A 17,500-nucleotide genomic window follows, 5' to 3' on the forward strand; every position below is an offset into this window, starting at 1 on the left:
GGGAAGTCCCTCTCTGTCTGGGAAGTCCTCTCTGTCTGGGAAGTCCTCTCTGAGAGAGAGAGAGAGAGAGAGAGAGAGAGAGAGAGAGAGAGAGAGAGAGAGAGAGAGAGAGAGAGAGAGAGAGAGAGAGAGAGAGAGAGAGAGAGAGAGAGAGAGAGAGAGAGAGAGAGAGAGAGAGAGAGAGAGAGAGAGAGAGAGAGAGAGAGAGAGAGAGAGAGAGAGAGAGAGAGAGAGAGAGAGAGAGAGAGAGAGAGAGAGAGAGAGAGAGAGAGAGAGAGAGAGAGAGAGAGAGAGAGAGAGCCGTGGAGGCCTATTTGTTTAGTTGAATCACTACCCAGCCCCCTCGAAAACCATATAGATGGTTTAGGATGGCCTCTCTGTCTGGGATGGCCTCTCTGTCTGGGATGGCCTCTCTGTCTGGGATGGCCTCTCTGTCTGGGATGGCCTCTCTGTCTGGGATGGCCTCTCTGTCTGGGATGGCCTCTCTGTCTGGGATGGCCTCTCTGTCTGGGATGGCCTCTCTGTCTGGGAAGGCCTCTTCTCTGTCTGGGAAGGCCTCTTCTCTGTCTGGGAAGGCCTCTTCTCTGTCTGGGAAGGCCTCTTCTCTGTCTGGGAAGGCCTCTTCTCTGTCTGGGAAGGCCTCTTCTCTGTCTGGGAAGGCCTCTCTGTCTGGGAAGGCCTCTCTGTCTGGGAAGGCCTCTCTGTCTGGGATGGCCTCTCTGTCTGGGAAGGCCTCTCTGTCTGGGATGGCCTCTCTGTCTGGGAAGGCCTCTCTGTCTGGGAAGGCCTCTCTGTCTGGGATGGCCTCTCTGTCTGGGAAGGCCTCTCTGTCTGGGAAAGCCTCTCTGTCTGGGAAGGCCTCTCTGCCTGGGATGGCCTCTCTGTCTGGGAAGGCCTCTCTGTCTGGGAAGGCCTCTCTGTCTGGGAAGTCCTCTCTGTCTGGGAAGGCCTCTCTGTCTGGGATGGCCTCTCTGTCTGGGATGGCCTCTCTGTCTGGGAAGGCCTCTCTGTCTGGGATGGCCTCTCTGTCTGGGATGGCCTCTCTGTCTGGGATGGCCTCTCTGTCTGGGAAGGCCTCTCTGTCTGGGAAGGCCTCTCTGTCTAGGATGGCCTCTCTGTCTAGGATGGCCTCTCTGTCTGGGAAGGCCTCTCTGTCTGGGAAGGCCTTCCCAGACAGGAAGGCCTCTCTGTCTAGGATGGCCTCTCTGTCTGGGATGGCCTCTCTGTCTGGGATGGCCTCTCTGTCTGGGATGGCCTCCTTAGCATGGAGAGAAAGTATCTGTGTAATAGACGGCTGTGTTAGTATTCTCCTCACACCGACAGACCTGTTAGCTACATCTATTGAGTTACCAGCTGTGTGTGAGAGAGAGAGAGAGAGAGAGAGAGAGAGAGAGAGAGAGAGAGAGAGAGAGAGAGAGAGAGAGAGAGAGAGAGAGAGAGAGAGAGAGAGAGAGAGAGAGAGAGAGAGAGAGAGAGAGAGAGAGAGAGAGGGGGGCAGGAAGAATAACAAACCTTGATTGGAGAGGCTTGTCTGACATTCATTTAAAAGGACGTGTTTAAAACTACAACACAGCAGCTAATTACCACCGTGATAGAAGAAGAAGAAGAGAAAGAGAAAAGTCCTTTCAGAAGTCACAAGTGTTTGATGAAAAGTTCAATGGAGACTGTCTTCTGCTGGGGTGCCGCTGACGTGTACACACCTCTCAGGAATGACGAAAACTGAAAAGTCAAAGTGTTCAAAAAGTGAATTACAGTCGTGTTTGAACATACAGAGAAAACGAAAAGGGACATTTGCTAAATAATCTGTGTTAGGAGGACGCCAGGTAGCCTAGTGGTTAGAGTTTTGGGCCAGGTAGCCTAGTGGTTAGAGTTTTGGGCCAGGTAGCCTAGTGGTTAGAGTTTTGGGCCAGGTAGCCTAGTGGTTAGAGTTTTGGGCCAGGTAGCCTAGTGGTTAGAGTTTTGGGCCAGGTAGCCTAGTGGTTAGAGTTTTGGGCCAGGTAGCCTAGTGGTTAGAGTTTTGGGCCAGGTAGCCTAGTGGTTAGAGTTTTGGGCCAGGTAGCCTAGTGGTTAGAGTTTTGGGCCAGGTAGCCTAGTGGTTAGAGTTTTGGGCCAGGTAGCCTAGTGGTTAGAGTTTTGGACCAGGTAGCCTAGTGGTTAGAGTTTTGGACCAGGTAGCCTAGTGGTTAGAGTTTTGGGCCAGGTAGCCTAGTGGTTAGAGTTTTGGGCCAGGTAGCCTAGTGGTTAGAGTTTTGGGCCAGGTAGCCTAGTGGTTAGAGTTTTGGGCCAGTGACTAAATAGATTGCTGGTCGAAATACCTGCCAAGGTGAAACATCTGTCCATGTGCCCTTGAGCAAGGCACTCGACCCTAATCTGCTCCAGGGACTCCCTACTATCTTGGATGATCCTGTCAAACAACACATTTCACTGCACCTCATTTAAACTATATATATTTTTCTTAGCAATAATTAGCTTGTTCACATTCGTTTTCTATCTTATCTCATTTAGATTTGTCTTTACATTCATATAGAATGGGACATTACCATAATACCATAACAGAGGTGAGCTGTTTTTGTGCTTGTTCAATTAATTAATGAGAAGATAATGCATTTACACTGGTATTCTACTGCAGAAACCCATTTACACTGGTATTCTACTGCATAAACCCATTTACACTGGTATGCTACTGCAGAAACCCATTTACACTGGTATTCTACTGCATAAACCCATTTACACTGGTATGCTACTGCAGAAACCCATTTACACTGGTATTCTACTGCAGAAACCCATTTACACTGGTATTCTACTGCAGAAACCCATTTACACTGGTATTCTACTGCAGAAACCCATTTACACTGCTATGCTACTGCTGAAACCCATTTACACTGGTATTCTACTGCAGAAACCCATTTACACTGGTATTCTACTGCAGAAACCCATTTACACTGGTATGCTACTGCAGAAACCCATTTACACTGGTATTCTACTGCATAAACCCATTTACACTGGTATTCTACTGCAGAAACCCATTTACACTGGTATTCTACTACAGAAACCCATTTACACTGGTATGCTACTGCAGAAACCCATTTACACTGGTATTCTACTGCAGAAACCCATTTACACTGGTATGCTACTGCAGAAACCCATTTACACTGGTATGCTACTGCAGAAACCCATTTACACTGGTATGCTACTGCAGAAACCCATTTACACTGGTATTCTACTGCAGAAACCCATTTACACTGGTATGCTACTGCAGAAACCCATTTACACTGGTATTCTACTGCAGAAACCCATTTACACTGGTATGCTACTGCAGAAACCCATTTACACTGGTATTCTACTGCAGAAACCCATTTACACTGGTATTCTACTGCAGAACCCCATTTACACTGGTATGCTACTGCATAAATACTAATAAACTAAATTTCCTAGGCTAGAGTTCAGTGAGTTCAGGCCATGTGCAGCAAGATAGAACCGACCAGCCTTGAAGATGAATATAATCGGGATGGTAATCTGACTTTTGGATTGGTTAATCTCTAATAAATGATGTCTGGAAACTATATGTATGAAAAGGTTATCTGTGTATTAAAAGTGTAGTGTATAAATATAGTTAATTAAATGACATTAATTCATGTTAATTAAATGTCTACATTAACAACCACTGCCTCCCCAATGGCCTTTTTCCCCAAAGTCTCAGATGATTAAATCTGAAAGTATAACATTTTAGCTAAAGATCCAAACTAATCCTGACTGTATAATCTCACAGAACATTGTTTTACATGGTTAGAATTCAGTGATGAATTATCCATATGTGTACCGTGTCTGCTCTTAAACCCCCAAGTGCTTCAGAAGGTGTTTGACCTTTCACCCCCCAGTGCTTCAGAAGGTGTTTGACCTTTCACCCCCCAGTGCTTCAGAAGGTGTTTGACCTTTCACCCCCAAGTGCTTCATAAGGTGTTTGACCTTTCACCCCCCAGTGCTTCAGAAGGTGTTTGACCTTTCACCCCCCAGTGCTTCATAAGGTGTTTGACCTTTCACCCCCCAGTGCTTCATAAGGTGTTTGACCTTTCACCCCCCAGTGCTTCATAAGGTGTTTGACCTTTCACCCCCAGTGCTTCATAAGGTGTTTGACCTTTCACCCCCAGTGCTTCATAAGGTGTTTGACCTTTCACCCCCAGTGCTTCATAAGGTGTTTGACCTTTCACCCCCAGTGCTTCATTAGGTGTTTGACCTTTCACCCCCATGTGCGTCATAAGGTGTTTGACCTTTCACCCCCCAGTGCTTCATATGGTGTTTGACCTTTCACCCCAAGTTCTTCAAAAGGTGTTTGTAGGGTTGTTAATGAACCTTGTGGTCCTAGTGAGGTCTTGGTGAAGCTCTATACCACACAACAGCCTAATTTACATGGGAACGGGGTTTGGGTCATGTCCCACAAATATTAGAAAGAGACAATATTGTCCCCCCGAAGTGGTGCAGTGGTCTAAGGAACAGCATCTCAGTGCTGGAGGCGTCACTACAGACCCTGGTTCGATTCCAGGCTGTATTACAACCGGCCGTGATTGGGAGTCCCATATAACGTCGCACAATTGGCCCAGCGTCGTCCGGGTTTGGGCGGGGTAGGCCGTCATTGTAAATAAGAATTTGTTCTTTAACTGACTAGTTAAAATAAGGTTAAATTAAAAATAAAAATATGTCCCTTCCTAGGTTTTATAGAGACCCGGGTTAGAACATTTCTTAAATCAGTAAGGAATAAATCCTAAAACAAGGATTAATGGAAAACTGGGGAATTTTGGAAACAGTTTTTAATTTTTTTTTTGCAACCTAATGTTGAAGAGAAACCACAGAGTTCTCTCAGACCCTTCCTTATAAAATAGTGATCCAGTATATCGCTGTACTACCTCACTTAGTGCAGCTGGACTGGGCGGAGAGAGAGGTGTTTAAATATTAACTACTGCTGAAAGGCAGCAGGAGGAATCACAACACTAATTAACTGTCCCCTTAACGAGGGCAGGGGTTAGAGGTCAGAGGGTAGGTTGTGTCAGGACACCTGGGTCACAGACAGACAGGAAGAGGGAACCATAAAGAGAGAGTTGAGGTTTGTAGAAAACACCTTAGGTGTGTGTTGATAAAGGTCATACTACAACAGGGGTTCAACTGGGTTTCTTGGTACGCAAATTAAAACAAATTAGTTGGTTATTTAAAGACTTACATCATATATTTTACAAATATGCTTTGTTTATTCTAGAATACTGTATTCACGTATCCCCCCCAATCTTACCTCTCTCCCCTTCTTCTCCCCTTCCCCCATATTCTCTCTCCCCTCCTTCTCCCACTCTTACCTCTATCGCCTCCATCTTACCTCTATCCCCTCCATCTTACCTCTCTCCCCTTCTTCTCCCCTTCCCCCATATTCTCTCTCCCCTCCTTCTCCCACTCGTACCTCTATCCCCTCCATCTTACCTCTCTCCCCTCCTTCTCCCACTCTTACCTCTATCCCCTCCATCTTACCTCTATCCCCTCCATCTTACCTCTCTTCCCTCCACCCACATCATACCTCTCTTCCTCCTCACACATCTTACCTCTCTCCCCTCCTTCTCCCACTCTTACCTCTATCCCCTCCATCTTACCTCTCTCCCCTCCTTCTCCCACTCTTACCTCTCTCCCCTCCCACTCTTACCTCTATCCCCTCCATCTTACCTCTATCCCCTCCATCTTACCTCTCTCCCCTTCTTCTCCCCTTCCCCCATATTCTCTCTCCCTCCTTCTCCCATCTTACCTCTATCCCCTCCATCTTACCTCTCTACCCCTCCTTCTCCCACTCTTACCTCTCTCCCCTCCCTCCCACTCTTACCTCTATCCCCTCCATCTTACCTCTCTCCCCTCCTTCTCCCACTCGTACCTCTATCCCCTCCATCTTACCTCTCTCCCCTCCTTCTCCCACTCTTACCTCTATCGCCTCCATCTTACCTCTATCCCCTCCATCTTACCTCTCTCCCCTTCTTCTCCCCTTCCCCCATATTCTCTCTCCCCTCCTTCTCCCACTCGTACCTCTATCCCCTCCATCTTACCTCTCTCCCCTCCTTCTCCCACTCGTACCTCTATCCCCTCCATCTTACCTCTATCCCCTCCATCTTACCTCTCTTCCCTCCACCCACATCATACCTCTCTTCCCTCCTCACACATCTAACCTCTCTCCCCTCCTTCTCCCACTCTTACCTCTATCCCCTCCATCTTACCTCTCTCCCCCCTTCTCCCACTCTTACCTCTCTCCCCTCCACTCTTACCTCTATCCCCTCCATCTTACCTCTATCCCCTCCATCTTACCTCTCTCCCCTTCTTCTCCCCTTCCCCCATATTCTCTCTCCCCTCCTTCTCCCACTCGTACCTCTATCCCCTCCATCTTACCTCTCTCCCCTCCTTCTCCCACTCTTACCTCTCTCCCCTCCTTCTCCCACTCTTACCTCTATCCCCTCCATCTTACCTCTCTCCCCTCCTTCTCCCACTCGTACCTCTATCCCCTCCATCTTACCTCTCTCCCCTCCTTCTCCCACTCGTACCTCTATCCCCTCCATCTTACCTCTCTCCCCTCCTTCTCCCACTCTTACCTCTCTCCCCTCTCTCCCCTTCTTCTCCCACTCTTACCTCTATCCCCTCCATCTTACCTCTCTCCCCTCCTTCTCCCACTCTTACCTCTCTCCCCTTCTTCTCCCCTTCCCCCATATTCTCTCTCCCCTCCTTCTCCCACTCGTACCTCTATCCCCTCCATCTTACCCTCTCCCCTCCTTCTCCCCTCTTACCTCTATCCCCTCATTCTCCCACTCTTACCTCTATCCCCTCATTCTCCCACTCGTACCTCTATCCCCTCCATCTTACCTCTATCCCCTCCATCTTACCTCTCTTCCCTCCACCCACATCATACCTCTCTTCCCTCCTCACACATCTTACCTCTCTTCCCTCCTCACACATCTTACCTCTCTCCCCTCCTTCTCCCACTCTTACCTCTCTCCCCTCCTTCTCCCACTCTTACCTCTATCCCCTCCATCTTACCTCTCTCCCCTCCTTCTCCCACTCTTACCTCTCTCCCCTCCCACTCTTACCTCTATCCCCTCCATCTTACCTCTATCCCCTCCATCTTACCTCTCTCCCCTTCTTCTCCCCTTCCCCCATATTCTCTCTCCCCTCCTTCTCCCACTCGTACCTCTATCCCCTCCATCTTACCTCTCTCCCCTCCTTCTCCCACTCTTACCTCTCTCCCCTCCTTCTCCCACTCTTACCTCTATCCCCTCCATCTTACCTCTCTCCCCTCCTTCTCCCACTCGTACCTCTATCCCCTCCATCTTACCTCTCTCCCCTCCTTCTCCCACTCGTACCTCTATCCCCTCCATCTTACCTCTCTCCCCTCCTTCTCCCACTCTTACCTCTCTCCCCTCTCTCCCCTTCTTCTCCCACTCTTACCTCTATCCCCTCCATCTTACCTCTCTCCCCTCCTTCTCCCACTCTTACCTCTCTCCCCTCCTTCTCCCACTCTTACCTCTATCCCCTCCATCTTACCTCTCTCCCCTCCTTCTCCCACTCTTACCTCTCTCCCCTCCTTCTCCCTCTTACCTCTATCCCCTCCATCTTATCTCTCTTCCCTCCACCCACATCATACCTCTCTTCCCTCCTCACACATCTTACCTCTCTTCCCTCCTCACACATCTTACCTCTCTCCCCTACTTACCTCTCTCCCCTACTCCTACCATAGTGGGTACCAGGTGGTGGTAGAAGAGGAGAGGCCTCAGAGGGCGAGGAGGGGAGCGGTTGAGATTCTCCGCTGTTACCCTGTCCCCATCCACTTCCAGAACTCCACGGTCCTGAACTCTGGGTACTACTTCACAGCTGAGTTCCTCGCCGTAGGGCTACAGGCTCCTCAACCCTTCACTGTGGGAGACAACAAGACCTACGGTGGATACTGGAACGCCCCCCTACTGCCGCAGAAGAGCTACAGCATCTACTACCAGGCGGTCAGCACGGCTAACGGGGTGGGTACCTCAACTAGGGATATTAAGGTGTGTGTGTTAATGGTTGTTCGAGTGGTATTATGGTAATGGGTACTGGAACGCCCCCCTACTGCCCCAGAAGAGCTACAGCATCTACTTCCAGGCTGTGAGCACAGCTAATGGGGTTGGGACCAGTGGTAGCATCCACTCACTCACTCACTCACAAAAATACAGTTGATGTCGGAAGTTTACATGCACCTTACATACACAGTAGCCCAGCCACTACAGGGCTGGGCTACTGCTACAGGGCTAGGTTACTGCTACAGGGCTGGGCTACTGCTACAGGGCTAGGTTACTGCTACAGGGCTGGGCTACTGCTACAGGGCTAGGTTACTGCTACAGGGCTAGGTTACTGCTACAGGGCTAGGTTACTGCTACAGGGCTGGGTTACTGATACAGGGAAGGTTTACTGCTACAAGGCTGGGTTACTGCTAAAGGGCTGGGTTACTGATACAGGGCTGGGTTACTGCTACAGGGCTAGGTTACTGCTACAGGGATGGGTTACTGCTACAGAGCTAGGTTACTGCTACAGGGCTAGGTTACTGCTACAGGGCTAGGTTACTGCTACAGGGATGGGTTACTGCTACAGGGCTAGGTTACTGCTACAGGGCTAGGTTACTGCTACAGGGATGGGTTACTGCTACAGGGCTAGGTTACTGCTACAGGGCTGGGTTACTGCTACAGGGATGGGTTACTGCTACAGGGCTGGGTTACTGCTAAAAGGCTGGGTTACTGCTACAGGGCTGGGTTACTGCTACAGGGCTAGGTTACTGCTACAGGGCTGGGTTACTGCTACAAGGCTGGGTTACTGCTACAAGGCTGGGTTACTGCTGCAAGGCTGGGTTACTGCTACAGGGCTGGGTTACTGCTACAAGGCTGGGTTACTGCTACAGGGCTGGGTTACTGCTACAGGGCTGGGTTACTGCTACAGGGCTGGGTTACTGCTACAGGGATGGGTTACTGCTACAGGGCTGGGTTACTGCTACAGGGATGGGTTACTGCTACAGGGATGGGTTACTGCTACAGGGCTGGGTTACTGCTACAGGGCTGGGGTACTGCTACAGGGCTGGGGTACTGCTACAGGGCTGGGGTACTGCTACAGGGCTGGGGTACTGCTACAGGGCTGGGGTACTGCTACAGGGCTAGGTTACTGCTACAGGGATCGGTTACTGCTACAGAGCTGGGTTACTGCTACAGGGCTGGGGTACTGCTACAGGGCTGGGTTACTGCTACAAGGCTGGGTTACTGCTACAGGGATGGGTTACTGCTACAGGGCTGGGTTACTGCTACAGGGCTGGGCTACTGCTACAGGGCTGGGGTACTGCTACAGGGCTGGGGTACTGCTACAGGGCTAGGTTACTGCTACAGGGCTAGGTTACGGCTACAGGGATCGGTTACTGCTACAGGGCTGGGGTACTGCTACAGGGCTGGGGTACTGCTACAGGGCTGGGTTACTGCTACAGGGCTGGGTTACTGCTACAGGGCTGGGTTACTGCTACAGGGCTGGGTTACTGCTACAGGGCTGGGTTTCTTCTACAGGGCTGGGTTTCTTCTACAGGGCTGGGTTTCTTCTACAGGGCTGGGTTACTGCTTCAGGGCTGGGCTGGGTTACTGCTACAGGGCTGAGTTTCTTCTAAAGGGCTGGGTTTCTTCTACAGGGCTGGGTTTCTTCTACAGGGCTGGGTTTCTTCTACAGGGCTGGGTTTCTTCTAAAGGGCTGGGTTTCTTCTACAGGGCTGGGTTTCATCTACAGGGCTGGGTTTCATCTACAGGGCTGGGTTTCTTCTACAGGGCTGGGTTTCTTCTACAGGGCTGGGTTTCTTCTACAGGGCTGGGTTTCTTCTACAGGGCTGGGTTACTGCTACAGGGCTGGGTTACTGCTACAGGGCTGGGTTACTGCTACAGGGCTGAGTTTCTGCTAAAGGGCTGGGTTTCATCTACAGGGCTGGGTTTCTTCTACAGGGCTGGGTTTCTTCTACAGGGCTGGGTTTCTTCTACAGGGCTGGGTTTCATCTACAGGGCTGGGTTTCTGCTAAAGTGCTGGGTTTCATCTACAGGGCTGGGTTTCATCTACAGGGCTGGGTTTCTTCTACAGGGCTGGGTTTCATCTACAGGGCTGGGTTTCTTCTACAGGGCTGGGTTTCTTCTACAGGGCTGGGTTTCTTCTACAGGGCTAGGCTTAGTTTAGTAGAGTCCTGTGCTGTGACTTGTTTTCCCCTGAATCACCCAGCAAGTCTCCCTGCTTCTTGGAATGGAGACACACACGGAATCACCCTGCCTGCATTTCCAGCAGATCTCTACGCCAGACAGTCTTTAATCAGTAGCGTTTTACAGAGCAGGGTGCCTCGGTCGGTCGGTCAGTTGTGGTGATGGGGATTGGTAGGAGGCAGATTCAACAACAACAGGGTTGTGGATCCTTCAGAGTTCAGCCTCATGGCCTCTCTATCCTCTCTCTGTCGGCAAGTGGCACTTGGCCCTCTTATCCTCCTCTACTCCTCTCCTGCTCTCTACAAAGCAAAGCTAAGCCGAGGCAGAGGAAGAGAGTTCAATGGTGACTTGAAGAGATCTCAGATTGTGGTCTGGAATGATAATGGGCCCAAAACAGGGTTCTTAAAGAGCTACCACATGTCTCAGAGAGAGAGAGAGAAAGAGGGCATATATATACTGTATATATAGAGAGAGGGAGATAAAGGAGGGGCAGAGAGACTTTAGATTTTAGAGAGCTGGAGAAGGAGAGAGAGAACGGCGATGTTAGAGACCTGGATAATGAGAGAGAGAACAGACATTTTAGAGACCTGGATAAGAGCGTCTGCTAAATGACTTAAATGTAAATGTTAAATGTAAACATCTCTGTTCTCTCTTTCCTTCTCCAGGTCTCTAAAATGTCTCTAACATCTTTTACAACATACATTTTAGAGTAAAAGATTTTAGAGACCTGGAGAAGGAAAGAGAGAACAGAGATGTTAGAGACCTGGAGAAGGAAAGAGAGAACAGAGATGTTAGAGACCTGGAGAAGGAAAGAGAGAACAGAGATGTTTACATTTAACATTTACATTTAAGTCATTTAGCAGACGCTCTTATCCAGAGCGACTTACAAATTGGTGCATTCACCTTATGACATCCAGTGGGACAGTCACTTAACAATAGTGCATCTAAAACTTAGGGGGGGTGAGAGGGATTACTTATCCTATCCTAGGTATTCCTTAAAGAGGTGGGGTTTCAGGTGTCTCCGGAAGGTGGTGATTGACTCCGCTGTCCTGGCGTCGTGAGGGAGTTTGTTCCACCATTGGGGGGCCAGGGCAGCGAACAGTTTTGACTGGGCTGAGCGGGAGCTGTACTTCCTCAGTGGTAGGGAGGCGAGCAGGCCAGAGGTGGATGAACGCAGTGCCCTTGTTTGGGTGTAGGGCCTGATCAGAGCCTGGAGGTACTGAGGTGCCGTTCCCCTCACAGCTCCGTAGGCAAGCACCATGGTCTTGTAGCGGATGCGAGCTTCAACTGGAAGCCAGTGGAGAGAACGGAGGAGCGGGGTGACGTGAGAGAACTTGGGAAGGTTGAACACCAGACGGGCTGCGGCGTTCTGGATGAGTTGAAGGGGTTTAATGGCACAGGCAGGGAGCCCAGCCAACAGCGAGTTGCAGTAATCCAGACGGGAGATGACAAGTGCCTGGATTAGGACCTGCGCCGCTTCCTGTGTGAGGCAGGGTCGTACTCTGCGGATGTTGTAGAGCATGAACCTACAGGAACGGGCCACCGCCTTGATGTTGGTTGAGAACGACAGGGTGTTGTCCAGGATCACGCCAAGGTTCTTGGCGCTCTGGGAGGAGGACACAATGGAGTTGTCAACCGTGATGGCGAGATCATGGAACGGGCAGTCCTTCCCCGGGAGGAAGAGCAGCTCCGTCTTGCCGAGGTTCAGCTTGAGGTGGTGATCCGTCATCCACACTGATATGTCTGCCAGACATGCAGAGATGCGATTCGCCACCTGGTCATCAGAAGGGGGAAAGGAGAAGATTAATTGTGTGTCGTCTGCATAGCAATGATAAGAGAGACCATGTGAGGTTATGACAGAGCCAAGTGACTTGGTGTATAGCGAGAATAGCAGAGGGCCAAGAACAGAGCCCTGGGGGACACCAGTGGTGAGAGCGCGTGGTGAGGAGACAGATTCTCGCCACGCCACCTGGTAGGAGCGACCTGTCAGGTAGGACGCAATCCAAGCGTGGGCCGCGCCGGAGATGCCCAACTCGGAGAGGGTGGAGAGGAGGATCTGATGGTTCACAGTATCGAAGGCAGCCGATAGATCTAGAAGGATGAGAGCAGAGGAGAGAGAGTTAGCTTTAGCAGTGCGGAGCGCCTCCGTGATACAGAGGAGAGCAGTCTCAGTTGAATGACTAGTCTTGAAACCTGACTGATTTGGATCAAGAAGGTCATTCAGAGAGAGATAGCGGGATTATCATTGAGACAGTTGGAGATAACATATTAGGGGAGTTGATTATCATTGTGACAGTTTGAGATAACATATTAAGGGAGTTGTTGATTTCCCCTTTGTATATTATCTACCTCACTTGCTTTGGCAATGTTAATACATGTTTCCCATGCCAATAAATCCCCCTTGAATTGAATTGAATTGAATTGAAAATCGAATTGAGTCGATTATCATTGTGACAGTTTGAGATAACGTATTTTGGGAGTTGATTATCATTTAATGTAAGTGATTAGTGCATCTTGTTCATCTCATTGCAGGCTTTATTTTGCGTCATAATAGCCAAAATGTCAGCAATCATAACCGCATCTAATTCCATTTCAGGAGTGAGGCCACAAACATTTTTCAGTCTCAGTTGAATGACTAGTCTTGAAACCTGACTGATTTGGATCAAGAAGGTCATTCAGAGAGAGAGACCTGGAGAAGGAGAACAGACATTTTAGAGACCTGGAGAAGGAGAGAGAGAGAACAGACATTTTAGAGACCTGGAGAAGGACAGAGAAAGAACAGAGATGTTAGAGACCTGGATAATGAGAGAGAGAACAGAGATGTTAGAGACCTGGAGAACAAGAGAGAGAACAGAGATGTTAGAGACCTGGATAATGAGAGAGAGAACAGAGATGTTAGAGACCTGGAGAACAAGAGAGAGAACAGAGATGTTAGAGACCTGGAGAACAAGAGAGAGAACAGAGATGTTAGAGACCTGGATAATGAGAGAGAGAACAGAGATGTTAGAGACCTGGAGAACAAGAGAGAGAACAGAGATGTTAGAGACCTGGAGAACAAGAGAGAGAACAGAGATGTTAGAGACCTGGATAATGAGAGAGAGAACAGAGATGTTAGAGACCTGGAGAACAAGAGAGAGAACAGAGATGTTAGAGACCTGGAGAACAAGAGAGAGAACAGAGATGTTAGAGACCTGGAGAACAAGAGAGAGAACAGAGATGTTAGAGACCTGGAGAACAAGAGAGAGAACAGAGATGTTAGAGACCTGGATAATGAGAGAGAGAACAGAGATGTTAGAGACCTGGATAATGAGAGAGAGAACAGAGATGAGAGAGAACAGAGATGTTAGAGTCCTGGATAATGAGAGAGAGAACAGAGAGGCAACACACATGATAGAGGAAGGAGTTTACTCTCAGAAGAAAGTTAGTTACTGGTTCCAAAACTTTCTAGGGTGAATTGGAGTACCGTAATCAATTATTACAATCACGATCCAAACATTCCATCTGTACCTTGACTAACTGAATCAGGTGTATTAGTGCAGGGCTAGAACAAAACCCTGCACAGCTGGTATCTATCCAGGACTGAAGTTGAAAGAACCATGTTACTGTAGTCTGGATGGTCTCAAACTATTTAGAAAGAGGAGCCCACACCAAGCCAGGAACTGTAGACCCTGCCCTACAACCAGACTGCTCAGAGACCATCATGGCTGGAACACAGAAGTCCGACCAGTGCAGGTGGGCTGCAGAGGTTTTGTGGCAACTTCTACAACCAGACTGCTTAGAGACCTGGGAATTAAGGGCCAGAGCCAGCGTTCGGCAATCAAAGCTGTATCAGAGGCGGCAGAAGGCAGCAGTCAGTGGCTCTGGATGAAGAGGAAAGACCCCAGCTGGGCCCCGAAGTGAGAGGGCCAGGAGGTATGCGGTCAACAATGCTAGGCTCAGGGAGGAGGACGCCCCTGCCATGCATAGTCCCATGGGATGTTGGCTATCAACAACAACAAGGCAACTCCTATGACTAATTGGGAATGGGACGCAAGCGTAGGATTGATCACCCTGTCGCTGGCCGCCTTTGGGGAGGGTGTATAGTGTGAAAGGCCGAAACACCAGAGGAACCAAAGGTACACTACTGACGATGCGCTCCCCAAATTTCACCACGCGCACTGTTCACCAACTCTTGGAAGTGCTTGCACAAAGGATAGTAACATCTCATCCTGTGTTCTTGGAATCTGTCAACACCTGTCAGAGGTGGATACGGTGGGAGTCAGGACCCTTAGTATGTACAGAGTGATGTTAACATCCCATAATCAAACTGTCACCAGGGAACTCTACTTTAGACTCACAGAAAGAAGACCATAGATTCTACAAGCTGTAAAAAAATCAGGGTGTCAGTGGTCGGTTGTATTAAACTAGGGTATTTAATGGGGTGTCAGTGGTCGGTTGTATTAAACTAGGGTATTTAATGGGGTGTCAGAGGTCGGTTGTATTAAACTAGGGTATTTAATGGGGTGTCAGAGGTCGGTTGTATTAAACTAGGGTATTTAATGGGGTGTCAGAGGTCGGTTGTATTAAACTAGGGTATTTAATGGGGTGTCACTGAAGGTTAAACTAGGGTATTTAATGGGGTGTCAGAGGTCGGTTGTATTAAACTAGGGTATTTAATGGGGTGTCAGAGGTCGGTTGTATTAAACTAGGGTATTTAATGGGGTGTCAGAGGTCGGTTGTATTAAACTAGGGTATTTAATGGGGTGTCGGAGGTTGGTTGTATTAAACTAGGGTATTTAATGGGGTGTCAGAGGTCGGTTGTATTAAACTAGGGTATTTAATGGGGTGTCAGTGGTTGGTTGTATTAACGGGATGGGGTGTCACTACAGGTTAAACTCGGGTATTTAATGGGGTGTCAGTGGTTGGTTGTTGTTACCCATGCTTCTATGAAGAGGGAACGCGACACCCTGCTACAACTTAACTCTCCGTGAAGCGAAAAAGGTCTGGACTGTAGGTGCGAGGAAGAATGACAACAGGCAGAATGTGGTACCGTTTACAAGGACTTTATTCCTTTACACGGTAATATGGGGAAAAGGGGCTGGACGGAACCAAAGCAAAGAAAGTACATCTCAAAGCCCCCCCCTCTCCTATCTTACCTGCCTACCCACTACTTACCTAATTTAGCACCACCTGGTGCCCTAACCAAAATACAGGGGGTGGTCCGCCCAGGTCTTACCTAGTGTGCCTAGACAGCGAATATGCTACGGGTATATGTATGCCCGCAGGCCTCTTGCCTAAGCACTCCCTAGGTGCCTTCCCCTTCCCCCCTGGGAACAAATGAAACAGAATATTAAACAATCAACAAACTCACAAAACATACCAACTCTCTGCAATGACCTCCCAGAAAATCTCTAGCAAAATCTCTCTAGCAAAATCTCTCTAGCAAAATCTCTCTAGCAAAATCTCTCTAGCAAAATCTCTCTAGCAAAATCTCTCTAGCAAAATCTCTCTAGCAAAATCTCTCTAGCAAAATCTACCTCCAGCAAAATCTACCTCCAGCAAAATCTACCTCCAGCAAAATCTACCTCCAGCAAAATCTACCTCCAGCAAAATCTACCTCCAGCAAAATCTACCTCCAGCAAAATCTACCTCCAGCAAAATCTACCTCCAGCAAAATCTCTCCAGCAAAATCTCTCTAGCAAAATCTCTCTAGCAAAATCTCTCCAGCAAAATCTCTCTAGCAAAATCTACCTCCAGCAAAATCTACCTCCAGCAAAATCTACCTCCAGCAAAATTCTCTCTCCTGAACAGAACACTGGCATTTATATATCTTCAGATATAGGTAATTGGAGACAGCTGCGTCTTGACGAGGGGGCGGGGTCAGCTCTCCAATTAGCCCTGGAGTCGACCAATCAGCTGCTTGATGGATTTCAGGAAGCCATTTCCTGAAATAAACACATGCAAATACACAAACTACAACACATAAACTGGGGAACGGAACAGTTGTATTAAACTAGGGTATTTAGTGGGGTCTCAGAGGTTGGTTGTATTAAACTAGGGTATTTAGTGGGGTCTCAGAGGTTGGTTGTATTAAACTAGGGTATTTGGTGGGGTCTCAGAGGTTGGTTGTATTAAACTAGGGTATTTAGTGGGGTCTCAGAGGTTGGTTGTATTAAACTAGGGTATTTGGTGGGGTCTCAGAGGTTGGTTGTATTAAACTAGGGTATTTAATGGGGTGTCACTGAAGGTTAAACTATGGTATTTAGTGGGGTCTCAGAGGTTGGTTGTATTAAACTCGGGTATTTAATGGGGTCTCAGAGGTTGGTTGTATTAAACTAGGGTATTTGGTGGGGTCTCAGAGGTTGGTTGTATTAAACTAGGGTATTTAGTGGGGTCTCAGAGGTTGGTTGTATTAAACTCGGGTATTTAATGGGGTCTCAGAGGTTGGTTGTATTAAACTAGAGTATTTAATGGGGTGTCAGAGGTCGGTTGTATTAAACTCGGGTATTTGGTGGGGTCTCAGAGGTTGGTTGTATTAAACTAGGGTATTTAGTGGGGTCTCAGAGGTTGGTTGTATTAAACTAGGGTATTTAGTGGGGTCTCAGAGGTTGGTTGTATTAAACTAGGGTATTTAGTGGGGTCTCAGAGGTTGGTTGTATTAAACTCGGGTATTTAATGGGGTGTCAGAGGTTGGTTGTATTAAACTCGGGTATTTAATGGGGTCTCAGAGGTTGGTTGTATTAAACTAGGGTATTTAATGGGGTGTCAGAGGTTGGTTGTATTAACGGGATGGGGTGTCACTACAGGTTAAACTATGGTATTTAGTGGGGTGTCACTACAGGTTAAACTATGGTATTTAGTGGGGTGTCACTACAGGTTAAACTATGGTATTTAGTGGGGTCTCAGTGTTATGCAGTTCTACCCCATATCTGTTCTTGTCCATCTGTCCAGACAGCGCCGGATGTTTTGATTAACACAGGTCAGAGGTCATCGCAACACTTCAACTATTAAGACGAACATGTTAAAACATGTTCAACCTCTGAACTGACTGGCTAATTGATGTGTGATGCATTTGTTTGGTCGCCTACCGTTTTCAATAGAAATGGAGCACTTAGTGGACCAAAGTCCGACAGAAACACTGAGCTGCGTGAATTCATTGTGAATATTGAATTAATTCAATGGTCGGTTGGATCGCGTCTCAAAAACTGTTAATGTGAAATCTTTTTAATTTGCATGTTTGGTGAAAGAGGCCTTTGGAGCAGCTGCTAAAA

General features: G+C 48.4%; 1 protein-coding gene across 3 annotated transcripts in view; it reads left to right on the forward strand.

The window, feature by feature from the left end:
• The window catches only part of LOC124042184 (receptor-type tyrosine-protein phosphatase mu-like), a 621,881-nt gene that overhangs the window by 372,209 nt on the left and 232,172 nt on the right, over positions 1-17,500 (forward strand). For all 3 annotated transcript variants that reach the window (XM_046360586.1, XM_046360587.1, XM_046360588.1), the window contains exon 13: positions 7,748-8,024. In XM_046360586.1, the coding sequence (XP_046216542.1) occupies positions 7,748-8,024 (277 nt within the window). The remainder of the gene's footprint in view (positions 1-7,747; positions 8,025-17,500) is intronic.

The sequence above is a fragment of the Oncorhynchus gorbuscha genome, linkage group LG08 (assembly GCF_021184085.1).
Source record: "Oncorhynchus gorbuscha isolate QuinsamMale2020 ecotype Even-year linkage group LG08, OgorEven_v1.0, whole genome shotgun sequence".
Classification (NCBI taxonomy): domain Eukaryota; kingdom Metazoa; phylum Chordata; class Actinopteri; order Salmoniformes; family Salmonidae; genus Oncorhynchus; species Oncorhynchus gorbuscha.